Source organism: Saccoglossus kowalevskii, chromosome 21, assembly GCF_978046115.1.
Source record: "Saccoglossus kowalevskii chromosome 21, keSacKowa6.1, whole genome shotgun sequence".
Taxonomy (NCBI): domain Eukaryota; kingdom Metazoa; phylum Hemichordata; class Enteropneusta; family Harrimaniidae; genus Saccoglossus; species Saccoglossus kowalevskii.
Window position 1 is genome coordinate 5,024,665 of NC_140661.1, and position 21,212 is coordinate 5,045,876.

At 39.2% G+C, this 21,212-nt stretch overlaps 1 protein-coding gene across 1 annotated transcript; it reads left to right on the forward strand.

Moving 5' to 3' along the window:
- The first annotated feature begins 774 nt into the window (after window positions 1-774).
- On the forward strand, window positions 775-21,212 carry LOC144350689 (uncharacterized). Its single transcript, XM_085495407.1, has 6 exons — window positions 775-1,718; window positions 2,145-2,405; window positions 2,823-2,959; window positions 3,707-3,870; window positions 5,069-5,224; window positions 18,385-21,212. The coding sequence occupies exons 3-6, from the start codon at window positions 2,836-2,838 to the stop codon at window positions 19,492-19,494; spliced, it is 1,554 nt and encodes a 517-aa protein (XP_085351533.1). The 5' UTR covers window positions 775-1,718; window positions 2,145-2,405; window positions 2,823-2,835; the 3' UTR covers window positions 19,495-21,212.

Here is a 21,212-nt window from a genome sequence, read left to right on the forward strand (position 1 = left end):
CTGTTGCGATTCTGATGAAAAATTCTCAAAAAATAAATATAAATTGCGTAAACGAGCAGTGAACGCGAATGTCATGTGACCGCGAAATCCCATCAGACTTGCCATCAGTGTAAGTGCCCTCACATCACGGGCCAGATTTGGGCTTGTAATGATTAACATGTCTAATATGTTCCAACCAATCAGAACACGTGATAATTAACATATCAACTGAGACCCCGGAAACCATACACACTTTCTTGGATAAACTTAGATCCGGAAAACTTTACCTACTTTCTTGTATCCGAATGGCATATGCTGTTTTCAATCTCTTGGCAAGACAGGGTCTTCTTGCCAGCTTTAAGCAATTGTCGCCTGTCATCTACTGCCTTCACGATGTCAAGACCGCACACAATACAGATCATTTCTTGCGTTCTCGGATAAACAATGGTTGTTTTACTCAATTTTGTTGGCGTCAACAACATAGTAACATAGCATGCAAGCAAGTCTAAGTGAACTTGGAAATGATGAAGAAACCTACAATGGTAAAAATAAAATAAAAAAAACTAACAAAGGAATTACAATCACAGCTGACAGATACATATAAACAGACATGGAAAAATCAAATTAGAAATATCAAAGGCACAACTGGACAAGGTGACAAATTAAGAACATATAGTATTTTTTAAAATAAATTTGAAATGGAAAATTACATGACAGTAATTACTAATTTTACTTGGAGGCAATGTCTGTCATTTGAGTGATCACAATTTAGGAATCTAATTAGGCAGAAGAACAACACGAAAAATACAACTGGAGAAGAGAATATGTACAAGGTGTAATGAAAATGAGATAAATGATGAAAAACACCTTATTTTGAAATGCACACGCGTCAATAAAGAGAGACAGGTATTATTCCGAAAGTGCAATGAAGACATTAAAAATACAAATAACACATGCATCTTCTCAAAATCAACAGTGAAAATAACAGTATATCTAAATTTTTAAAAAACACAATATTTAAGCCAAAATAAAAAAAAAAACATTTTTAATCACTTCACCTATGGGAGGTTGGTGGGACTAAATTACTAGTACTTTATTTAGATTTAGTTTTTGTTTTAATTGTATTCATTCTAGTGATTGTTTTTAACATTTATTTTTTAACTCTGTCTTTATTTTATTACATGTATTGTATTGTATTGTATTGTATTGTATTGTATTGTATTGTACTGTATTGTATTGCATTGTATTTAGAATTGTCCTAATCTTGTAATACTTTGTTTTGTAATTTTTCTTTACCATACTGAACCCGCTGATGGTTCGGTAGTGTAATAAAGTTATTACTATTATTGTCGTATTGACATAGGTTGCACAAGAACAAAAGCAATTTCACTACGTGTTTGACATCCTAACACTGCTGAACAATAAAGAGGTGTGAATATTTTTAGGCAGGTTGTCGCACAAATGAATAGGCTTAGGAACAATGGCGTTTTGGACCAGCTGGTTGAAACAAAGTCAGTCACAGTCTTGTTACATTAAGGCTGCGGTTAGTAATAAGTACTTTTCATGTTTTCAATTTTTGTTGAGAACTCTTTAACCCTGAAGCCAAAATAGAGGGTGCAGTTACTATTTTGTATGCGGTTTATATTAGGATTTTAACGGAACCCATTGATCTCATTAAATTGTATTCTTGTGGTAATGGAGCAACTGGTAAAACAACTCTCAAGAATTCCCTCCAAAGAGTAAGTAGTTCAGTTGTTATGGAAACAGTAGTGGTCGCATGGGTGTTATATACCACCATACAGTCACCAATCCATAACACTTTCTTCTCACTCACTGTAGATGGAGAAATGTTTACTTGGTTAAATTTAGCAGATGTTTTCTGGATATTACTGGATTTTAAATTCCCTGGTTTGTGGAAGAAACAATTATTTCATTACATATTTACTAGATTTTTATTTATCACATTTAGCTGTCAACAAAATATAAAGCAAGAAAAATGACAAATAATCATGAGCTAGCTTTATACAGTATATTTATATTACTCTCTTCTTTCCCATCCATCCACCTTCTCATCCTCACCCTATTTTGTCAATCCCTAAATAATTTATTTTAAACTATACGACTGTCAATTTAACATAACATTACAACTTTTGATTTACTCACAGACACATGTATCTGGACATGGTCCTCCTCCTGTCAAGCACCACTATGACCCTACACCAGGCATTGACATTGGTACTTTTGTAATACCCGGTGTTGGAAAGTGTAGTGTATGAGACTATGCAGGTCAGGTCGAATTTTTCATGACACACAGTATATTTCTAAGTGCAGGAAAACCTGTGTTTGTTGTAATGTACCCAATCGCTGATTACAGTGATGGAAAAGTGATCAGACTAAGAGATATGCTACAGATTGCACAGGAACAGGTTAGTATTGAGATAATAATAAAAACAAACATTGCAGTCTCCAGCGTTTGACCGGAAGTTTGCTAAATCTGTTCTAACCTTTTTGGATTTTGGCATTCCCATGATGTATCTTTGAGAGGAATAGATGTATGTATAATAATGTTATTACGAAGATACCGCAAAATATGCACAAAGCCAGTACATGGTCGCCTCAAATTCCCCTGTGCGTCAGTCGATACTCCAAAGGTCTCTTTGAGCTAGTGAAAAGTTTTTCTGCTGATTTGTAATTTGTCCAGTGATAAGTGATGTTTGCATTAAGTAAATATCAAAACTAAATCTACAATCAGTTGTTGTTAATAGTTCAGTTCACAACAATAGAGTATGTTAAAATTTCTTTCAATCAACATTATATATTTTTGTTATTTGTTCAATGTGTAGGCAGTTAGAATGGATGCTGTTTCTCAAATCAGCGAATAGAAGTTGTTTATTACGTTATAGACTAGGTGGGAAGCAGGTAGTTATTCTGGTGGCTAGTAGAGCTTTTTGCGCCAAAATGTTTGGTTATGATGAAGAAGGTGAGTATCTTTACACTTTGTATAAACTGTCAAAATTTGGAATCTGAATTTAGATTGGTGCATGGTAAATATATCCTATTAACATTGGAGAAAACACTCTATTCACTCTTTAGTATAAATACACAGAAAATAAGATTACAAACTACACTGTCATGACTATGTATTTACAATCTGATTAAATTAAATAGCATAAACCTGGGTGATGTTGTTAGTGTGATATGCATCGTAGCCTTGCATTGTACAGGTTGTGGCTTGATTGCCATGAGCTACAGTCCCTCAGCAATGGACTGTGCCTGTGTTGAGGGACTGTACATGCCGGAGCCAATTGTTCCCTCAGCACTATAACTCAGACATTTCTATTAGACAAATTAAATCTCAAAATTAAACGATAATATTTGATTTATTATGGTATTAAATTACATTCACTTAAACGTACATGTAACTCAGTTTTTGCTTTGACTTGTCTTGAGATCCATTATGTGAACATGTTTTCATGTTCAATTATCTTGAGGGTACTGTCTATTTCAGGCAGTACATCTGACTCAGTATTTGCTATGACTTGTCTTGAGATCCATTATGTGAAGATGTTTTCATGTTCAATGATCTTGAGGGTACTGTCTATTTCAGGCAGTACATGTGACTCAATAATTGCTATGACTTGTCTTGAGATCCATTATATGAACATATTTACATGTGCTATGTATTTATTAAAATAATTTAATAGTGTGTTTTCACTGTTCATTTCAGCATATGACGTGGCCAAGATAATAACAGATTTGATCATTAAGTTATTTAATGAATTCTTTGATGTGGTGGATGAAGTGTTTGTACTTGATTGCCACGATGCCGATAGTCTTGATATGGACCAATCGAGATCAATTTTGTGCATAAAGAGAATTGAAATACTTGAGGTAAGGAGGGTCTTGTTAATGAACTCCAAAAGGTCACGCATCCTTATACTTTGCATGACCTCAAAAGGGTCACACATCCTGGTATTTTGTATGACCCCCAAAAGGGTCGCGCATCCTGGTACTTTGTATGACGTACCAATTCCAATGAATTGCATTCAGAAAGTAGTCGTCATTTAAGTTCAAAAACGCGGAAACACTGTATAATACTAGAAATTATTACTGTTATAGGGAAATAATACTCCCTGAAATACCAGGATGTGTGACCTTTAGAGGTCATGAATGAGGCATGTTGAGTGAAGATTTTACAAATCGGGTACTTGAGATAAATGCAAAATGGATGTAATTGCCACACACTTTAGTTACAATACAAAAAACATCATATTGTACTTGATATTGTAATATAGAATTTGAGAAGGATTTTTACTTCTGCAAACAATCAGATAATTGTAGATAATGCCAATCTATATCTACCAACAAATATACCGGGTAATTACTATGTAATAAGTGTTCAATAAGTGTTTATTGAACAACACACACCATATTTGTTTTTTCCGGTGCATCTCCAATAGAGACACCCATAAACCTGGACTTGCATACAGTTTTCTACAGTTATTTGATTTTTGTATTTCTGACCCAAACACAACAGTTGTGAATTAAGCTTGTTTTTTGTTGGCGTGCTAGCATTCGTTTGCTGGCCATCTTGAAAGAATGTAAACTATGTACTGTAAAATGATAAATTTTCACTGGGTTTAAATTTCACTGATTTATCATTTCAGGCATATTAGTGGTTTTAAATTTACGGTTTTATCATTTAGATAATGTGTTCTATGCTCAATTTAACATATTCACTGGGTTTTAATTTAGCGCATTTTCCAGTCAGCGAAATAAGCAAAATTAAAACTTGGTGAATAATTAACCCTTTTACAGTATGCATGCTCTGCCCATCAAATCTTGTGACATCACTAAAATGCTCATTTATATTGATAGCAATGGTCACCATTTACACATTCCCATGATATTTTATTTAATTGCAAAAAACAGCAAAAAAACAAGAGACTGTGTATAAGTATATTATTTTATACTTGAATATTAAAATACAACTTATTTTGATCATAGAGATATACCTCTGTTATATATGTAAGCAAATGCATAGTAATAATTCAGAGCAAATGTGGCATGTTTTCAAATTATATTTCAGATAATTACACCAATGCTAGCCATATGCAGTAAACTAATGGATGGATGTGTCATGTACTGGGATGAATATTACCAGTATATTAGAGACGAGATTAATGCAGCAATAGAAGACGATTTCTTGAAGAAAAGCACAGAGTACATTCATGACAATGACGAGGTAAACATGTACATCATATATTTATGCTATGGGTGGTTCCAGGACATCACATTTGTGTATGGGTGGTTCCAGGACTTCACGTGTGGGTGGTTTCAAGACTTCACATGTTGGTACATTTGGTACAGTACTCATTTCGTCCAACCTTACGCTTTTACCGCTTTTTAATCGACTGCTTATCCCCAGATTTCCGACCGCACAGTCTCCTCCGACCGAAAACTGACAGCATTGTAATCGCTGTTTTTCTGCTCGCTCACTCATTGAAAACACAGGCGCTTGACCAAACACTGGCACATGAGTGGTCGAAATGGTGGTTTTGATGGTAAAGTGTGAAGATACAACTAGTATTAACTATTATTAAATTATGAACGATACTTCAAATCTAATACACATAGAAATCTAAGACACTTGTATTGTTTGCAAAAGCAACTGAACTGTGACCTCTTGTAACGTGATTTTGGTGCTTGTTCTACTGATAAATGTAATATTTTATTTTAATGAGACAGTCGCATGAAAAAAGCATAGCTAACTCCTTTTGACAGAGCGGAGAAACAAGGGGAAAAAAATTGAATAGTTCTAAAAATAACGATACCAAAACCACATCAGTCCACAGGTCGGTCTGGTAACATTTGACATCCAATTTTCAAAATTAAGTCACGATCAGTGACTGAGCTTAAACTATACGTACCGTAAAAGAATTGAAACAAAAAATATTTTGAAAAAAAAACTGGCCACATGCCCTGAAAAATTGATGTGTATAAATGATTTATTGGGCTTTTGTTGTAGCCGTGTAATTATTTGGTGACGATGAACAATTTGTAAATCATGATTCATGCGGAAGTCCTTTGGTACTGAAAAACATTGACCATACTCTGGATTACCTTATTTCACAACTTGTAAAGAAAACTGGTTCGTCATGGACACTAATGAATATCAGTCTAGTTGTTCTTGTTGAACTAAGGGCAAATCCCACCCTTTTGTCAAAATATACCAATGTTTTAGGTGAATAATAATAAATAACTCTAACACAGGCTTACAGCACAAACAACTTTATTTTAGCTGAGATTAATTTTTGCAGAAAAGACATTTTGGGTGTTTTCTAAAGAATTTAGTTTCACTGATTTTTGACTAGTTGAATGTAAACTATGGAAAACAAGGTATATTGGCTGGATTTTATTTTCACCGAATCATTCTTTCAGCGAAAATAGCGAAAATTAATTTCCAAGTTGCCAACAAATGTCGAAAAACTCGAATTTTTATGGATTTGAAAAAAAAAATGCTAGCGATTGCTAAGAATGGTTATATTTCCCAATGCTCTTCACATTTTTATTTTTGTTTTATTTCAACGCAAGAAATGGCTAGTTGAAGTTGCATTAATTTCAAGTCAACTCTAGCTCTGTTGTAGTTTTGCGATGTAAAATAAAAAATATATAATAATACTTGTTTAATTAATTGGAGTTCAGCCCACAAATTATGGGACAAGATCCCTATGAATTTACAGTCAATGTTTGTCCTGTCTCGGCTGATTGTGTTGAATGCCGGACGTCGGGACAGACGCCCCTCCTAAACTAATATTGTCTGTACAAACCTGTTTGTTTACTTAATCATACCTACCAGAAAGTTTATGGAAATAATAAATTTCATTTATTACTAGTTTGGCTTAATTACATATTACAGCCCCGATTGGAAACTATTGGGAATATACCCGGGTCCACAAAGAACACCCTCAGGGCAATCACGCCATCGAGGCCTGTCCCTTTCATTCTCACAATTGTTTCTGCTGCACCAATGGGCCGCCGGAAGCTTGTGGGAAAGTGGACGTTTTTCCACGGACTTTCTAGTAGGTATGATTAGGTAAACAAACGGTTTTGTACAACCCTATTAATTCACTACGTTCAATTACCCACCATAGACTCCGGTCAGTCAAAATGACTATTTTGAACTGTAGGCATTAATGAGCGATTCTGCCGGTGACGGAGAGATAGGTCAGGGGAAGCCCCATCACCACAAGATTCTCTTTCTCTTACGTCACGAACCACGTGACCGAGGCCATATGGCAGCGCCATTAATGGCTGTACAATCACTATTTCTTTCATCTTCGCCTCGTCGGAAATGATTCTGAGCAGCTCTGCGTAGCTCTTTTGCTTTTTGACTGCCATGTGCGAAGCACATAATGGGAGTCTTTGCAGTTAGTGTGTGTGTATGTGTGTGTCCGACTGTTCCACGGCTATCTCAAGAACCATACATCGGTTTTTGATGAAACTTGGTGCATAGATGCTCTGGGCCAATGCGCAGATTTGATTAGGTTTTGGTAAAATTTCATGCTCGTTAATTTCCTAATTTGCATGATAATTAGCTAATTTTTAGCTGTTCTATGACTGTTCCACTGATATCTAAAGAACCACTCATTGGATTTTGATGAAACTTGGTACATAGATGCTCTGAACATATGCGCTGATTTGATTATTTTTTGGTAAAAATCCGTGCATATTAATTACCTAATTTGCATGATAATTAGCTATTTTTTAGTGGTTCCATGACTGTTCCACTGATATCTAAACAACCACTCATTGGATTTTGATGAAACTTTGTACATAGATGCTCTGAACTAATGCTAGGTTTTGATTAGTTTTTGGTAATAATCCGTGGATACTAATTACCTAATTTGCATAATGATTAGTCAATTTTCGGTTTTTCCACTGATATCTCAAGTACTAATCATCACATTTCAATGAAACTTGGTACATAGATGTCATATGACACTGCACAGACCTGATAGTTTTTATGGTAATATCAGTACATATAATTACCTAATTTGCATAATTAATTAATTTTCAGCTTTTGATATAAGTAGTGAGCATTACATTTCAATGAAACTTGGTACTTACATACTCAAGGACTATGCAGAGACCTGATTAGTTTTAGGGTAAATAATTGTGCATATTAATTACCTAATTTGCATAATTAATTTTTAGCTCTTCTACTGATATCTAAAGTACTAATCATCACATTTCAATGAATCTAGAATTATGCAGAGACCCAATTAGTTTTCGGTAAATATTTTTGCATATTAATCACCTAATTTGCATAATTAACCAATTTCCAACTTTCACACTGATATCTCGGGTACTAAACATTACATATCAATGAATGTTTGTACATGGATGCTGTAGGACAATTGACAGACCTGGATAATTGTGGGTTAAAATCTGTACATATTGATTACCTAATTTGCATAATTAACCAATTTTAAGCCATCACACTGATATCTAAAGTACTAATTATTCCATTTCAATGAAACTTAGTACAAAGATGCTCTAGGACAATGTACAAACCTAATTAGTTTGGGGTAAAAGTCTGTTCATATTAATTCCCTAATAAGCATAATAATTCATAATTTTTTGGTTCTAATCACATTTCAATTAAACTTGGAAACATAGATTTTCTGTTACATTGCACAGACCTCATTAGTTTTACAATCAAATCTGTTCATATTAATTTTCTGATTTGCATAATTAGTTTTCAGCTAAGTAATTTCGAATTATATTTAATGTGTCTCAAATACTCTCAGCACATGGGAGTTCTTTCTAAGCTTTCTTTGATTCCTGTTCTGGTTTCTAGCTTGGGTTGTTGCCGCTGGGCAGCATTCGACATTCTAACTGGTAGGAGGAGTTTTTCTTGTCTTCTTTACCCTCACGTCAGTTTCCCCTTTGTGTGTAATATTTTTTCACAACAAAGAAATTAAAACCCGGCGCCACTACGTAACCACTTGTTGGTTTCGTGGCGGCACCTTTTACTACTGTAATTCACTTTCCTAATGCATGTCGTCTTCATTTTATGCTTGATCTACGTATTTAGAAATGAATAGATGTAATGACAGCTCCATGACTCGCTGCCGTTTTTTGGGTCTACTCGTTTTTGAGTCGACTGTGCAGTGGTCATATTCAGAATTTACCAGCATAGAACCTGCATCCGATATGCGTTTTCGCCGTGCCTGTGTGCGAGGTTCAAGGTCTTTGCCTTGAAGGTGTGCGTCTTTCACTGGAGTTCTAAGGCCTGAGATATTTTTTTTTTCTGAGCCATCAAAATTGCTGAGACTGACCGTGTCACTCGTTTTTTCACAGCAAGGTCGCGCGTCCAGTAAAAATCTGTTTTAATTAGTTGCGTGTTTGGCATGAGTGGAAAGTCCTCACACTCGGGTGCCGGTGCTTTGCGTACCGGGACGTCGAGTAGGAGGCCCGACAGTGGAAGTACCGATATCCCATCAGCCAGCCAGTCAGGGTTCGTCACGCGGTAACGATACAGCGGTAACAAATTTACCCTTGTGTTCGGTCTCCGCTGTGGGTTTTGACTCTCTTCTTACCGACCCTGTCATGAGACGCACAGTCGAACACGCTCTCTCACGTATTTAAAGTGAAAAGAAGACACAGTTCGCTCGTGTCGGATACAGCCGGTACCTTGGGCGGTCCCTCAGAGTCTTCCATCCGCAACGACTCGGTGAGCCACGTTTTTGGGGTTGTACGGAGTTCCATTGATCTTAGTGATACGATGTAATACCCTGATCCTAAGACGACCACTTTCAGTTGCTTCAACGTTTATAGGATCACAGGCGTCGGAATCCAAAGCAACCCTGTCGGCACATCTCTCCCTGTCCGTCAGAGTGCGGAGTGGGACACAGGGCATGCAAACGGTGTTGATGGGCGGACGTTGGTCAGCCGCAGAGGAGGTAACACTTAAGCCCCCCAGGTGGGGTAAAATCTTGTGCAACACTTTTCGCTGGACAATGCTACCCGGTCGGTGTGGTTTCGAGATCAGTCCCCAAAGTGAGGGATGAGACCAAAATACCCCCAACCGGATACCAAGGCTCCTTCCCCAGACCCTGGTACCACGAATTTTCCATTGGGCAGAGCGGGTAAAGGGGGACAGCCGCATTCCATGGGCATTCTCCCCAGCTCAGTCTGAGACGATCCACTACGCCCTGAGGGCAGAGTTGCTGGAGCGCATTATTGTGCGAGACCTCAGAGGCAGAACGCACCAGCCTCCTAGACCAGCCTCCGCACATCTACATCCAACATCCCCTAGTGTCACCTGGCTCTCTTGGCCGGGGCTACTTCTGTGCTACGAGACGCGGCCTTAGACGCACGTGTTTTCGCCGGCAAGCTGAGTCAGGGGGTACGTCCCCACATCAGTGACGCAGACTGGACATCTTCCACCCTCTTTGTTCAGGGAATGGTGGGTACAGTCTCGGAGCTTCGGAGTGCAATGAACCAGAGGGTTCAGATCAAATCTGCTAGCCAGTTGGCCCTGCCAAGGGCAAGCGGAGGACACCCCAAGCACTGAAGACACAATGCCCTAGGGCGTCGTCTGCTAGCCAGAGTCAGCCAGGAGGCAAGCGCTCATACCCTTCCATGAGAGGGAAGAATAATGGTGTTCCCCAGGAAGGAAAGAGCCAGGTGGTGGCTCCTCACCCTCCTTGGGCGGACGTCTACCCCGGCAGTGGGGGAAGCGTGTTTGACGCTTACCTCTACAACCAGGGGGACAGGCATGTGTTCTGCAAGTGGCCAGGTCACAACTTAGTGACTACTTCAGGCCTTGGGGAACTCACCTCATGGGAGAAGAGAGCACCCCCCCTCACAAGTACAGATTGCGCCAGTGTAGTCTGGTTTGGAGACAGTGGGTGACCAATCCCTGGACCTTTCCAGGTTGTGACATCCTGTTACTGGATACTGCCAGGGGACTGATCCCGCAAGGCGGAAGCAATTAGGCAGGAAGTAGCAGTTTGCTGGGAAAAAGGCGCCATACACAGGGTAGATCAGCCGGAACTAAGTCCATGCTTCTACTCAAACTTGTTCCCTGTACCAAATGTACAAGTGACGGGCGTCCAGTTCTGGACCTCGGCAGACTGAATCAGTACATGTTCCTTGATCGATTCCACATGGAGACGCCATTCAGGGTTCTTCTCTCCATCCACCGTTTCGACTGGCTAGCCTCACTAGACTTAAGCGGGGCCTACCTGCACATACTGATGCATCCAGCGAGTTGCCATCTCCTTTGAATCGCCCAGCTGGGCCAAGTATTCGAATTACGTTTTTGATCTTGGGCCAAGTGAAGGAAGCCCTGCCCTAGTGGTCGTCACTAGCCAACCTCGGACAGGGGGCCCCTTGAACCCACTCGCCACAGGTATGACTCTGGTAACAGAGGTTGGGGAGAGCATCTATTGGACGAACAAGCCCAAGGAGAGCATCTATTGGACGAACAAGCCCAAGGATATGGCCCCCCGCATTAGTTTTGGGACTACCATATCAACCGGCTTGAACTGAAAGCAGTATACTTAGCACTACCACGCTTTCTACCCGTAGTTCGAGACCACAGAGTCCTGCTCCGCACAGGCAACGCAGCAGTGGTCTCCTTCAAGAAGGAGGGGGGACGTGTCTTCCAGGGGTGAGGAACAGTCTGGCAGACGCCCTTTCATGGCGGCTCTGTCTCCAGAACACGGAGTGGCAGATACCCCAGTGGGCAGCCTCCAGGCTGTTTCGGCTGTGGGATGGTCCAAGGTTAGACCGGTTTGCTGCACCCCGGAACGCCAAGCTTCCAACGTACGTAACACACCTTCTGACTCCAGGAGCCCAGGCCAGGGTCGCTTTGCGAACCCCACGGACCCCCTTAGTTGTGTACGCCTTTCCTCCCTTTCCGCTAGTTCACCAGGCACCGGAGAAAACTTCGACAGGTGCACATCTGCATATTATCATTGGTCGCACCCAATTGGCCAAGCAAGGCCGAGTTTCCACTTCTGTTGGAAATGCTAGTCGAAACACCAGTAGTGCTTCCGGACATACCGGACCTGCCGTCCCAACCAGATGGCGCACTACCATCAAGCCCAGCAGGTATCACTTACCAGACCAGACCTTCACTGGCCAATTGGGCACCACCAAAGTCAAAATGCAGGTGGACTCCAGTCACAGTGTCTTCAACACTAGGTGCACTAGTTGGAAGGTTGGAAAGGCTTAAGCGTCCGTGAGACTCCAAGAGATGGATAGAGCGTCCATGGTGAAAGCGCTAGTCTCCGGGAGAAGTGACACGTACGTCGGCGCTTAGCATTCCGGTGATTGGCAAACAGGTCTATCTATACGGCGCCCATCCTAGTAACGAAAAAGACGATCCGCCACCCATTGGGGATCTGCCACTCGGTGTTCTAGAACCCAATATGTCTAGAGAGGGCATCCACAGCGCTGTTGCATATCCTCGGAAAGTGGTGAGCCTGTAGCTCCACTTAGTTTTCCAGGCACCAAAGAAGAATCTCCTCTGCTAGCTTCGACAACATGGGGGAACGCGTCCCCCCTCCTTGTTGATGTATGACACTACTGAGGTGTTGTCTGTCTGAAGCAGAACTCTGTGGTGGCGTGCGACCTCCTGAAAATGCTTCAGAGCCAGTAGGATGGTCTGCAACTCCAACCAATTGATGTGGCGGCCCGAATATGGACCTAAAGATCCATTAGATGACCGATCCATCCCTGAAGCAATGCATTTGTAATGAAAGTCAGCGAGGGAGTTGACGAATCTAGGGGTATTCCCATTTCCCAGTTACGTGCATCCTTCCACCAAAGGAGGGCCGCCATCGCAGGTTCCGCATGTGGACCCTGTATTCCAGTAAGCACCTCTGAATCGGACGAGACCAGAGAGCTGCTAACGGAAGCAGACGACGAACTGAAGTCATTTTGCCAATAAGATGCATCAGTTTGCGCATCGACTCCGATCCCGTCGACAGTTGGCTGGCGAGCTCTGCAAGGGAGTCGTATCGCTCCTGAGAGTGGCGAACAAGCCCTTGCTCAGTGTCGTACTGCATACTCAGAAAAACCAGGCTGTGGGAAGGTATTAGGTTGGACTTGGCATTATTTATTAAGAGACCCAACTCATGGAGGAGCGTTTGTGTCAACCGCACATGCTCCACTAACACCTCCCTGTCTCGGCTGTGTAATAACCAGTCGTCGAGATATGGATTCAGATAGACCAGCGACCGGTGTAGCAACTGGGTCACCTCTCTTAGCACCCTGGTGAAGACGTACGGTGCACAGAGGGTGGTAAACTCATAAACATTTCCCTCTAATGGGAATCCCAGATACCGGCAGCATGAGTGGTGAATGGGGATGTGGAAATGAGCGTTGCTCAAATTCAGCAACGCCAGCCAATCACCAGAGTGCACTGACAGAAGTACCAAAGCAGGTGTGTCCATCCGGAAGCGATCAAGTGCCACAAAACCCGTCCATCCTACTGAGGTCTAGGACTGGATGCCACCCCCTCTGAACTCCTGGGAACGAGGAAGATGTGGGAATAGAACCCTGGTAACAAGTCATTGTGCTTGTCATATTAAAGTGGAGGGGTTGTCGCGAGTGTGTCCTTGAAACTTGAGTTCCAAGTGGCGTATACAACAGATTGTTTATTTACATCAAAACACATGTTCCTTGTAGTAGTAATATGGCAAAAAATAAAAACAGCAGTTATTCGGCCATCTTTGATCTGATTATGAAACACACTGATATGTATGATGTATGTGCCAAATTTGAATAAAAACTGACAAGATAACGCATAAAAAAACCAAACAAGATGCCTGCTAGTCGGCCATCTTTGATCCAATTGTGAAATAAATCGTCATGGACATGTATCATAACATGTATAATCTATGTACCAAATTTGAATGAAAACTGACAAAGCATGTCCAAAATACATTTTCAAAAAACAAGATGGCTGCCAGTCGGCCATTTTGAAACGAATCGCTAAACCACTGCATGTGCATATGTCCCACATAAAGTACTAGGCACATGCAAAGTATGAACGGAATCGGTCCAAGGGATTCTGAAATATGACTCGGATGGAGACCGAATTATAAGTCCCAGTTTTCGGACTTCGTCCGAACAGACTATTAAATGGGGGTTCTCCATTAGGCATATCGCCCTTTTCTCCAGAATGCTGGCTACTTCCTGTTGGATCGTCTCTGCCTTGACCTCATCCCTCTGCAAAAGACATGAGGGAAGATGAGGAGGCAGGGGAGGAGGAGACCGAAGAGGAATGGTATGTGCTGCATAAGGCGTGATCCTACAAGAAGGTCCAGGCAGCCGGCGAAACCTTCAAAGAGACTTCGTGACCCCCGTTCTGCCCGTAAAGCCCAATGCACTTGTAGGCACTGGTGCCTGTCAAATGACCACGCAGCGTGGCCTTCCCGATACCACTAGCCCGTACAGAAAAAAGGCTTGCACCGGTTCACAAGCTGTGACCTTAGCTGCATATAAGTAAGGGTCAGCTGGGCTCCAGTTGGTTGGGTAGCCTGTGACTGACCCAAAAAGGGGTGACGAAAGATGACAAAGGGCTCACCCAACACTGGAGTTCCCTCCCCTCAGAGTCACAAGTAGGGGCACTCTGACACAGGAAGTGATGCCTGGTCAGCCCGAGCCTGGGGGGGGGGATTTGAAAGAGGACGCGTAAGGCATTCAGTTCCAAGGGGAAGCCACCCCTTCTATAAAAGTGGACGCTCCCTTTCCCACTGATGCGAGTTGTATCCCCCCAATCCTCTGAAGGAGAGATCACCAGGGGGGATGGGACACATCTGACCCTAGCCCTAGCAGAGGGGGACAGACAGTATCTCAGCCCGTGCTCCCCAGGTCCTCCTGCGTCATGCAAAAGGAAGTTGACTTTTGAGGCCAGATTAAACATCCAGGTCTTCCAAGCCATCTCTTCACCATGGGAGAGCTGTTCACCGTGAATAGTATCGGTAATGGAAGGCAACTGGGCCTGGCCCTGTGTTCGCACAAGCAACTCGGGCTGCATCTGTACCGATGAAGTCTTGGTGGATTGAACCGGTTCAGTCCTTAAATTAAGGGCCGTACCGATCACACCTTGGTATTCGGTGTCAATGTCAGCGCCAGCGCCCATACTTTGTCTTCTTTAGAGACTTGGGCATTATGCAGTCTAGAAAAAGATAAGAAATCAGATCGTGAAAAAATGCAAAAATCCACCGCCCCAAAAGTAGGAATCAAGGCGAATATAAACTGAGTTCAGGTTTTTGAAAAAATAAAATAAGACCAAGAAACCGCCCAGGGCAATTTTTCGACAGTTTTTTACTCCCGTGTGCGATGAAAAATCAAATGTATAAATTTTGATAATGTGAATCACATTTTTCCATGTTATGCAGCTCAAATAGCAGACAAAAATTAGTTGCCAAGCTTTTCGTTTGAGAGGCAAATTTTAATTAATTTTAATGTGTCTCCAATATTCTCAGCACACGGAAGTTCTTTCTAAGCTTTCTTTGATTTAAGGTGTTATTTTAATCTTTTCTGATGCCTAAAAGTTTCGCCATAGTCATTGACGCCTATTCAAGAGTATTGATGTTTATTGCGACTAGCGTGAATGGGTTAGCTTCGTTTTGTTTCGACAATGAGCTGTTAACGCTGTAAACAATGTTAAATTATTCTTCAAATGCTCAGTTTATCTTTTGAAAATAACTAATTTTTTTATTTAATAACAAATCATGTCGCTTTCCCATCAAAATCCAAGCAAAAAGATCATACAACAACATTGGCAAATCTCTTCCGTGCATTCAATACATTAACATATTTAAAATGAGCTATGGTAATTTGAACACGTTAGCATCATCCATCGTTTTCATTAGTTAATTATTGATTTGACCTGTCGGGTCAAAGAACATCTTTTCAGGTCAAACATGGCGGATATTCATTTCCACAGCATCGAGCGCTGAAAATGCGATCGAAATCATTCGCTTACGATGAAATAATTTGAAATTTATTTGCATTTCATAACAATTCGACAAATTTATTTTTTGCACGTTATTATAATCATTACAATTGTAAAACGCAGCATAGCTGGATTGCGATACCGCGATCATTTGCTACTAAGCAATGCAGTTGCAGTTTGTTTTTATTTGAAACTTCTTTTAGAATATACTTTCGTTACTAATAAAATGAAACAAAATAATTGTTCGTTAATGTGATTTTTTTTTTAGCTCCGCTGTCGAGTGGAGCTTATCATATGAGTGATTGTCCGTCATCGTTCGTGTCAATGTTTTACTTTTTTGACTTCTTCTTGAAAACTACAAGCCTGAATGCTTTGATACTTGGTGTATATGTACCTTGGGTAGACCTCTCTCAGATTTGTTCATTTCATGATCATATCTTCAATTCTCTAATTTTGGTAAATATTTTTTGTCATTTTTGGTAAAAAGTGATATTTTCAACTTCTTGTTAAAAAAACGCAAGTCCAATTGCTTTAATATTACATATATAGGTACTACATGTGGATCTCTTTCAGATTTGTTCATTTTGTAATGATATCTTCAATTCTCTAATTTTGGTGAATATTTTTGTCATTTTTGGTAAAAAGTGCTATTTTCGACTTCTTGTTAAAAAACACAAGTCCAATTGCTTTAATATTACATATCTAGGTACTACATATGGACCTCTCTCAAATTTGTTCATTTCATGATGATATCTTTAATTCTCTAAATTTGGTGAATATTTTTGTCATTTTTGGTAGAAAGTGATATTTTCTTCTTGTTAAAAACCACAATCATTTATGGTGAAAAATGATATTTTTGAATTCTTGTTGAAAACTGCAAGTCCCATTGCATTGATACTATGCATATTGTTCATTTTCTAATGATATCTTCTGTTCTTTAATTGAAATGTGCATTGCTAATAGCGGAGCTATCTCAGCCGAGAGGCTGCTTGTCTAAAATGATAAAATAGTTCAAAGATGTTATGTGAAATAACTTACCAACGTTACACAAAGTAAGCCAATTGAATTTAAAACCGAGAATATAAAAATGTCTGTAACAGAGCTCAAAAACACTTTTTGAATATTATAAAATTCACACGTTTCACATCAAATATATTATTGTTGTTTTCGAACCCCCTATTCAAAAGTGCTGGCTATGGGCCTGGTATAAAATTTTAGATTAGCTTCTGCAATAGTTTCTTTTGTTTTGGATGGTCCAACTGCCGGCGTTGAAAATCAGCATAGCTGGATTTTTCAATGAAAATATAAGCCTCCTAAAAATATTTGATAATTTTTTTTAAATTTTAACCCCAAATAAAGGGCCCACCATCCGTGAAACCGCCCATGGTGATTTTTCGGATGGGCAAATTTATGACAGAATCCGATAGTATGGAGAAACGAAGATCGATATTCCAAACAAATTATTGGGACACGGTCGACCGACATTCCAAAGAATCTAAATTATTAACAAAAAGACAAGACTTTTCTAGATATTTACAAACGTACTGTCATGCCAAACATACGCAAATTGACAAATACACAAAGAGGTGTAATATTAGGTTTTATTTCAGATTTAGAAATATTTTCTGCTACTCGGTCCATGCATGGAACTGCTATTTAGCTTCATGGTCCTTTGGCTTGTCTTCTCTTTGGGGGGAAAACCAACAATAACTATACAAATCGTAAACACATTAAGAAGACTCAACATTCAGGAAAGGAAACCCAGACAACCATGTCGTTCTTGTGCTGAAATACATTTTGTAACAGTCTGTCACGTCAGAATATTGTTTAAAATAAAATATTCAATTCCAGGCAAATCTTGATCAAATGGTCAAATTAAGTGCATATAATTATAGACAGTTAAAACAACTGTTGACGGCTGTTCAACATCTATGAAAACCAGAACGACAATAAGTCAATATGAACCTAAGGAATTTTTTTGGTAGTCTGAATTTTAAATGCAGGCGGGTGGGCTTGATATTTCCGGTTTTGCAAGGTCAAAAATATAGCGGAAATTTCCCAATCAAATTCAACAAGCATTCGCAAAAAAGTTGTTGAAAAGTGAAAGTGGATGGGAGGTTGGAGGAAATGAGTACTGTATGGGGTGGTTTCAGGAATTCACATGTCACTTTTGGTGTACATTCATTGCATGACCTTGTATTTTAGTGTCTGTGTAGCATTTTTGTATTTGCTGCCATTCATCCTGTTGTATTATGTCTGTCAATAATCTGAAAAACTTATATAAATTAATAATTTCATTCATTTATTGCAGATAGCACATTTGACTAATACCAGCTCAGCTGATAGCCAAGATATTGTAGTTCTTTCACCTCAGTGGTTTTGTGGTGGTGTCCTTGGACCATTGTTAGTTAGTTAGTTAGTTGAAAAAACAAAAGATGTATCTGAGTGAAGAGATCAAAGCGGTTCTGGGTGATAAAGCTAAATTTTCATTACTGATGGAGCTGCTGAGGAATTTAGAGATCGTGTTCACCTTAACCAAAGATCATTATGGTGGTCGTCACATAGGTTGTCACGTATTTCCAAACCTACTTCCTGAAAAGATGCCTCAAGACCAGTGGGTGATATGCGAAAGTTTCATATTTTGCATTGGTCGCAGATTCATTTGCCGTAGTGAAACAGATATGTTTTCACCCAAATTTTTCCCCCAGCTGCTGACTCGCCTTCATGCACATTTCACAAGCTTAGGCTATCCCCCAACTGGTATATGGAAAGATGCCATCAAAGTACAGAAAGACCTGGAATGCTTGGTACAGATTTCAGATCGCACACTCAATATCATCGTCAGATGTGAGAAAAATGACCTGATTGGTGAATGCTACAAGTTATTTGAGATGGCTACCTATGATGTGTACCAAATTCTACATGAAGCAAGTCCTGGAGCGGCTGTTGACTTGTATATTATTAGCACATACTTTCTCAAAGTTCATGATGACATTACTGAAGTGACAGTCTACTCATTACAACAGGTTTGTGATGCTGAAGATAAGAAATCCCCTGTAGTCGATGAAAAGACTGGCATACAAGAGAAGATTACTGATCTCATGATTCCTGGATATGACCACACCATCCTCAAGGAAAAAGGTCTCCAAAGTGACATAAAGTGGATGCTTAAACAGGCAAGGCAAGAAATTACCAAGCTGTTAGAAGTCAAGAAACCAGATGGTCGTGATCACAGATTATTAGCAAAACACATTGGGATACTACCAGCTGAACAAGAAGCCATGGCTGCAAATGTGTCATCTCTGAAGAAATATGTCACTGAACAACTCCTGGACAAATGGTCTGAAAACTGGGAGGAAATGGTCAGAAAAGGTGGTGCCTCAGCACGGTACAGAGCCACAGACGGTGATGTGTTTTATGAAAGCTGTCTTAACAACCTACTGAAAGTCAACAAGAAATATATACAAGATGACCGTGTTGAGCTTGCTATTACAGATATGATTCGAACCCGTGGAGGGAATCTAAACTAAGCCAACCTACTGAAGTGAAAGTCAGATGAAGACAAAACAAGTCATCATATTTTGTGGCTTTTACTTTGTATTTGAATATTGCATTTGTTTTCTACATTATGCAGCACTGTAACAAATTATGTTTTGTTTTTTCTGAAATGAATTTTCAAGAAACAGAATTTATATTTTGATCAAGAAGATTATCCTTAGTCAACTTTGGTTTTGTAAAATAAATTAAAAGTACAATAAAATAGTGGATTTTGAGAGGAAAAACAAAGAGGAAACACTAACAGTAGTAAATATGTATGTAACAGTGAAATCAAATCTGTGAGATTTTGATGCATACTTTGAAATATAGGATTCAGAACTTGCATTGATTATAAAGTATGCGTACAAAGATTTAAATAAATATTTCCAATTTATTATTTCATACAATTTAAAAACAAAATCTTGAAAGCTAAAATAATTTAGTTGACATTTTATAAAATAACATACAATGTGATTAAGATTTGTATCACTTGATTACATTAAGTTCACTTATTGGTGGTGATGTATGCCAAACACTCTTAAATTTATTAATTAATATAGCATTTTTTTAAATATTAAATAAGATTCATTTACCTTGGTTTGTTTAGATCTACGAAGACAAAGATGTTTCATTTATTGTACCATTCTCTTGCAACAAATATGTATAATGTATCTATTTCCTTTTGTAATCAGAAAAACATTAAATCTATTTGTGATAATGCAACTGCACTTTTTTGTTCAGAAAACTGATTTTATTGTATTCAAAACATTTTTTCAATTGGTTTGATGCTTGTACACCCATGGCAACATACATCACTCTTAATGAAGGTAGACGTGTGACATTTGACTGCCTTTGTATGGTATTTGGGATGAAATTCTGGAGATAAAAATAACAAGCACTGACATATAAGTAGATGACAAGTGTTGCCTCTAGAGGGCTTACTACTAATAATGATGTTGATAGTGAATGCTTTGATATTTTTTCAAGTATGAGTATCTTTGGCTTTAAACATTTCTGTCAGGTGGTAAATCATGGCAAATCGGCATGGTAGTGAGCATGTTAAAGTTATTATGATTGGCAGACACAATAAATGGTACTAGTATGTTGATTGGTGTAGTTAGACTGAATTCATTCAGTCAGCACAATGTTTGGATTCAGACAGACGTGGTTTCATCCGATGTAATATTAATCTTCAGATCACTTAACTATAGCGCCCTCTAGTGGCTTTGTTGATAATCCTTTTGTTTGGTGTTGTCCCAGCAGACAAGTAATTTTTATTAATTCATTTTTAAACCATCTTTCAATTGTATTTTGTTGCTTCACAAAAAGACGTGTAATTATGACTTGAACGAAGATTTCCAGAGATTTTATTAGAAACGGGTCCACAAGTACTAATAGATTTTCGAAAATTAGTTTGGACAGTTTAATTTTCCTCGATATTATTGTAACTCGTGAAACTGTAAATATTTAAATAATCCTAACCATTTCATGGACTACAACTTAATTTTCCAAAATGTTTTTCAAAACATTCTGTCACTCCTGTGCTATATTGTATCAATCCAGTCGCCATTTTTCTTTTTCTTTAGCTTGTTTATTTCATGTGTCTATAACATTAAAAAACAAAACTGTTAAATGGTGGAAATGTTATGGTGCTAATAATTGTAGTTTGGTGTATCCAATGGTTTTATAATAAAAATTTTCAATTAATGTG

What these genes read in the sequence shown, in the direction of transcription:
- LOC144350689 (XM_085495407.1), top strand. Translation starts at nt 2,836, where the DNA reads ATGCTGTTTCTCAAATCAGCGAATAGAAGTTGTTTATTACGTTATAGA. An exon ending in GTTTGGTTATGATGAAGAAG is followed by an intron (nt 2,960 to 3,706) that starts GTGAGTATCTTT and finishes TGTTCATTTCAG; the next exon opens with CATATGACGTGGCCAAGATA. An exon ending in ACATTCATGACAATGACGAG is followed by an intron (nt 5,225 to 18,384) that starts GTAAACATGTAC and finishes TTAGTTAGTTAG; the next exon opens with TTGAAAAAACAAAAGATGTA.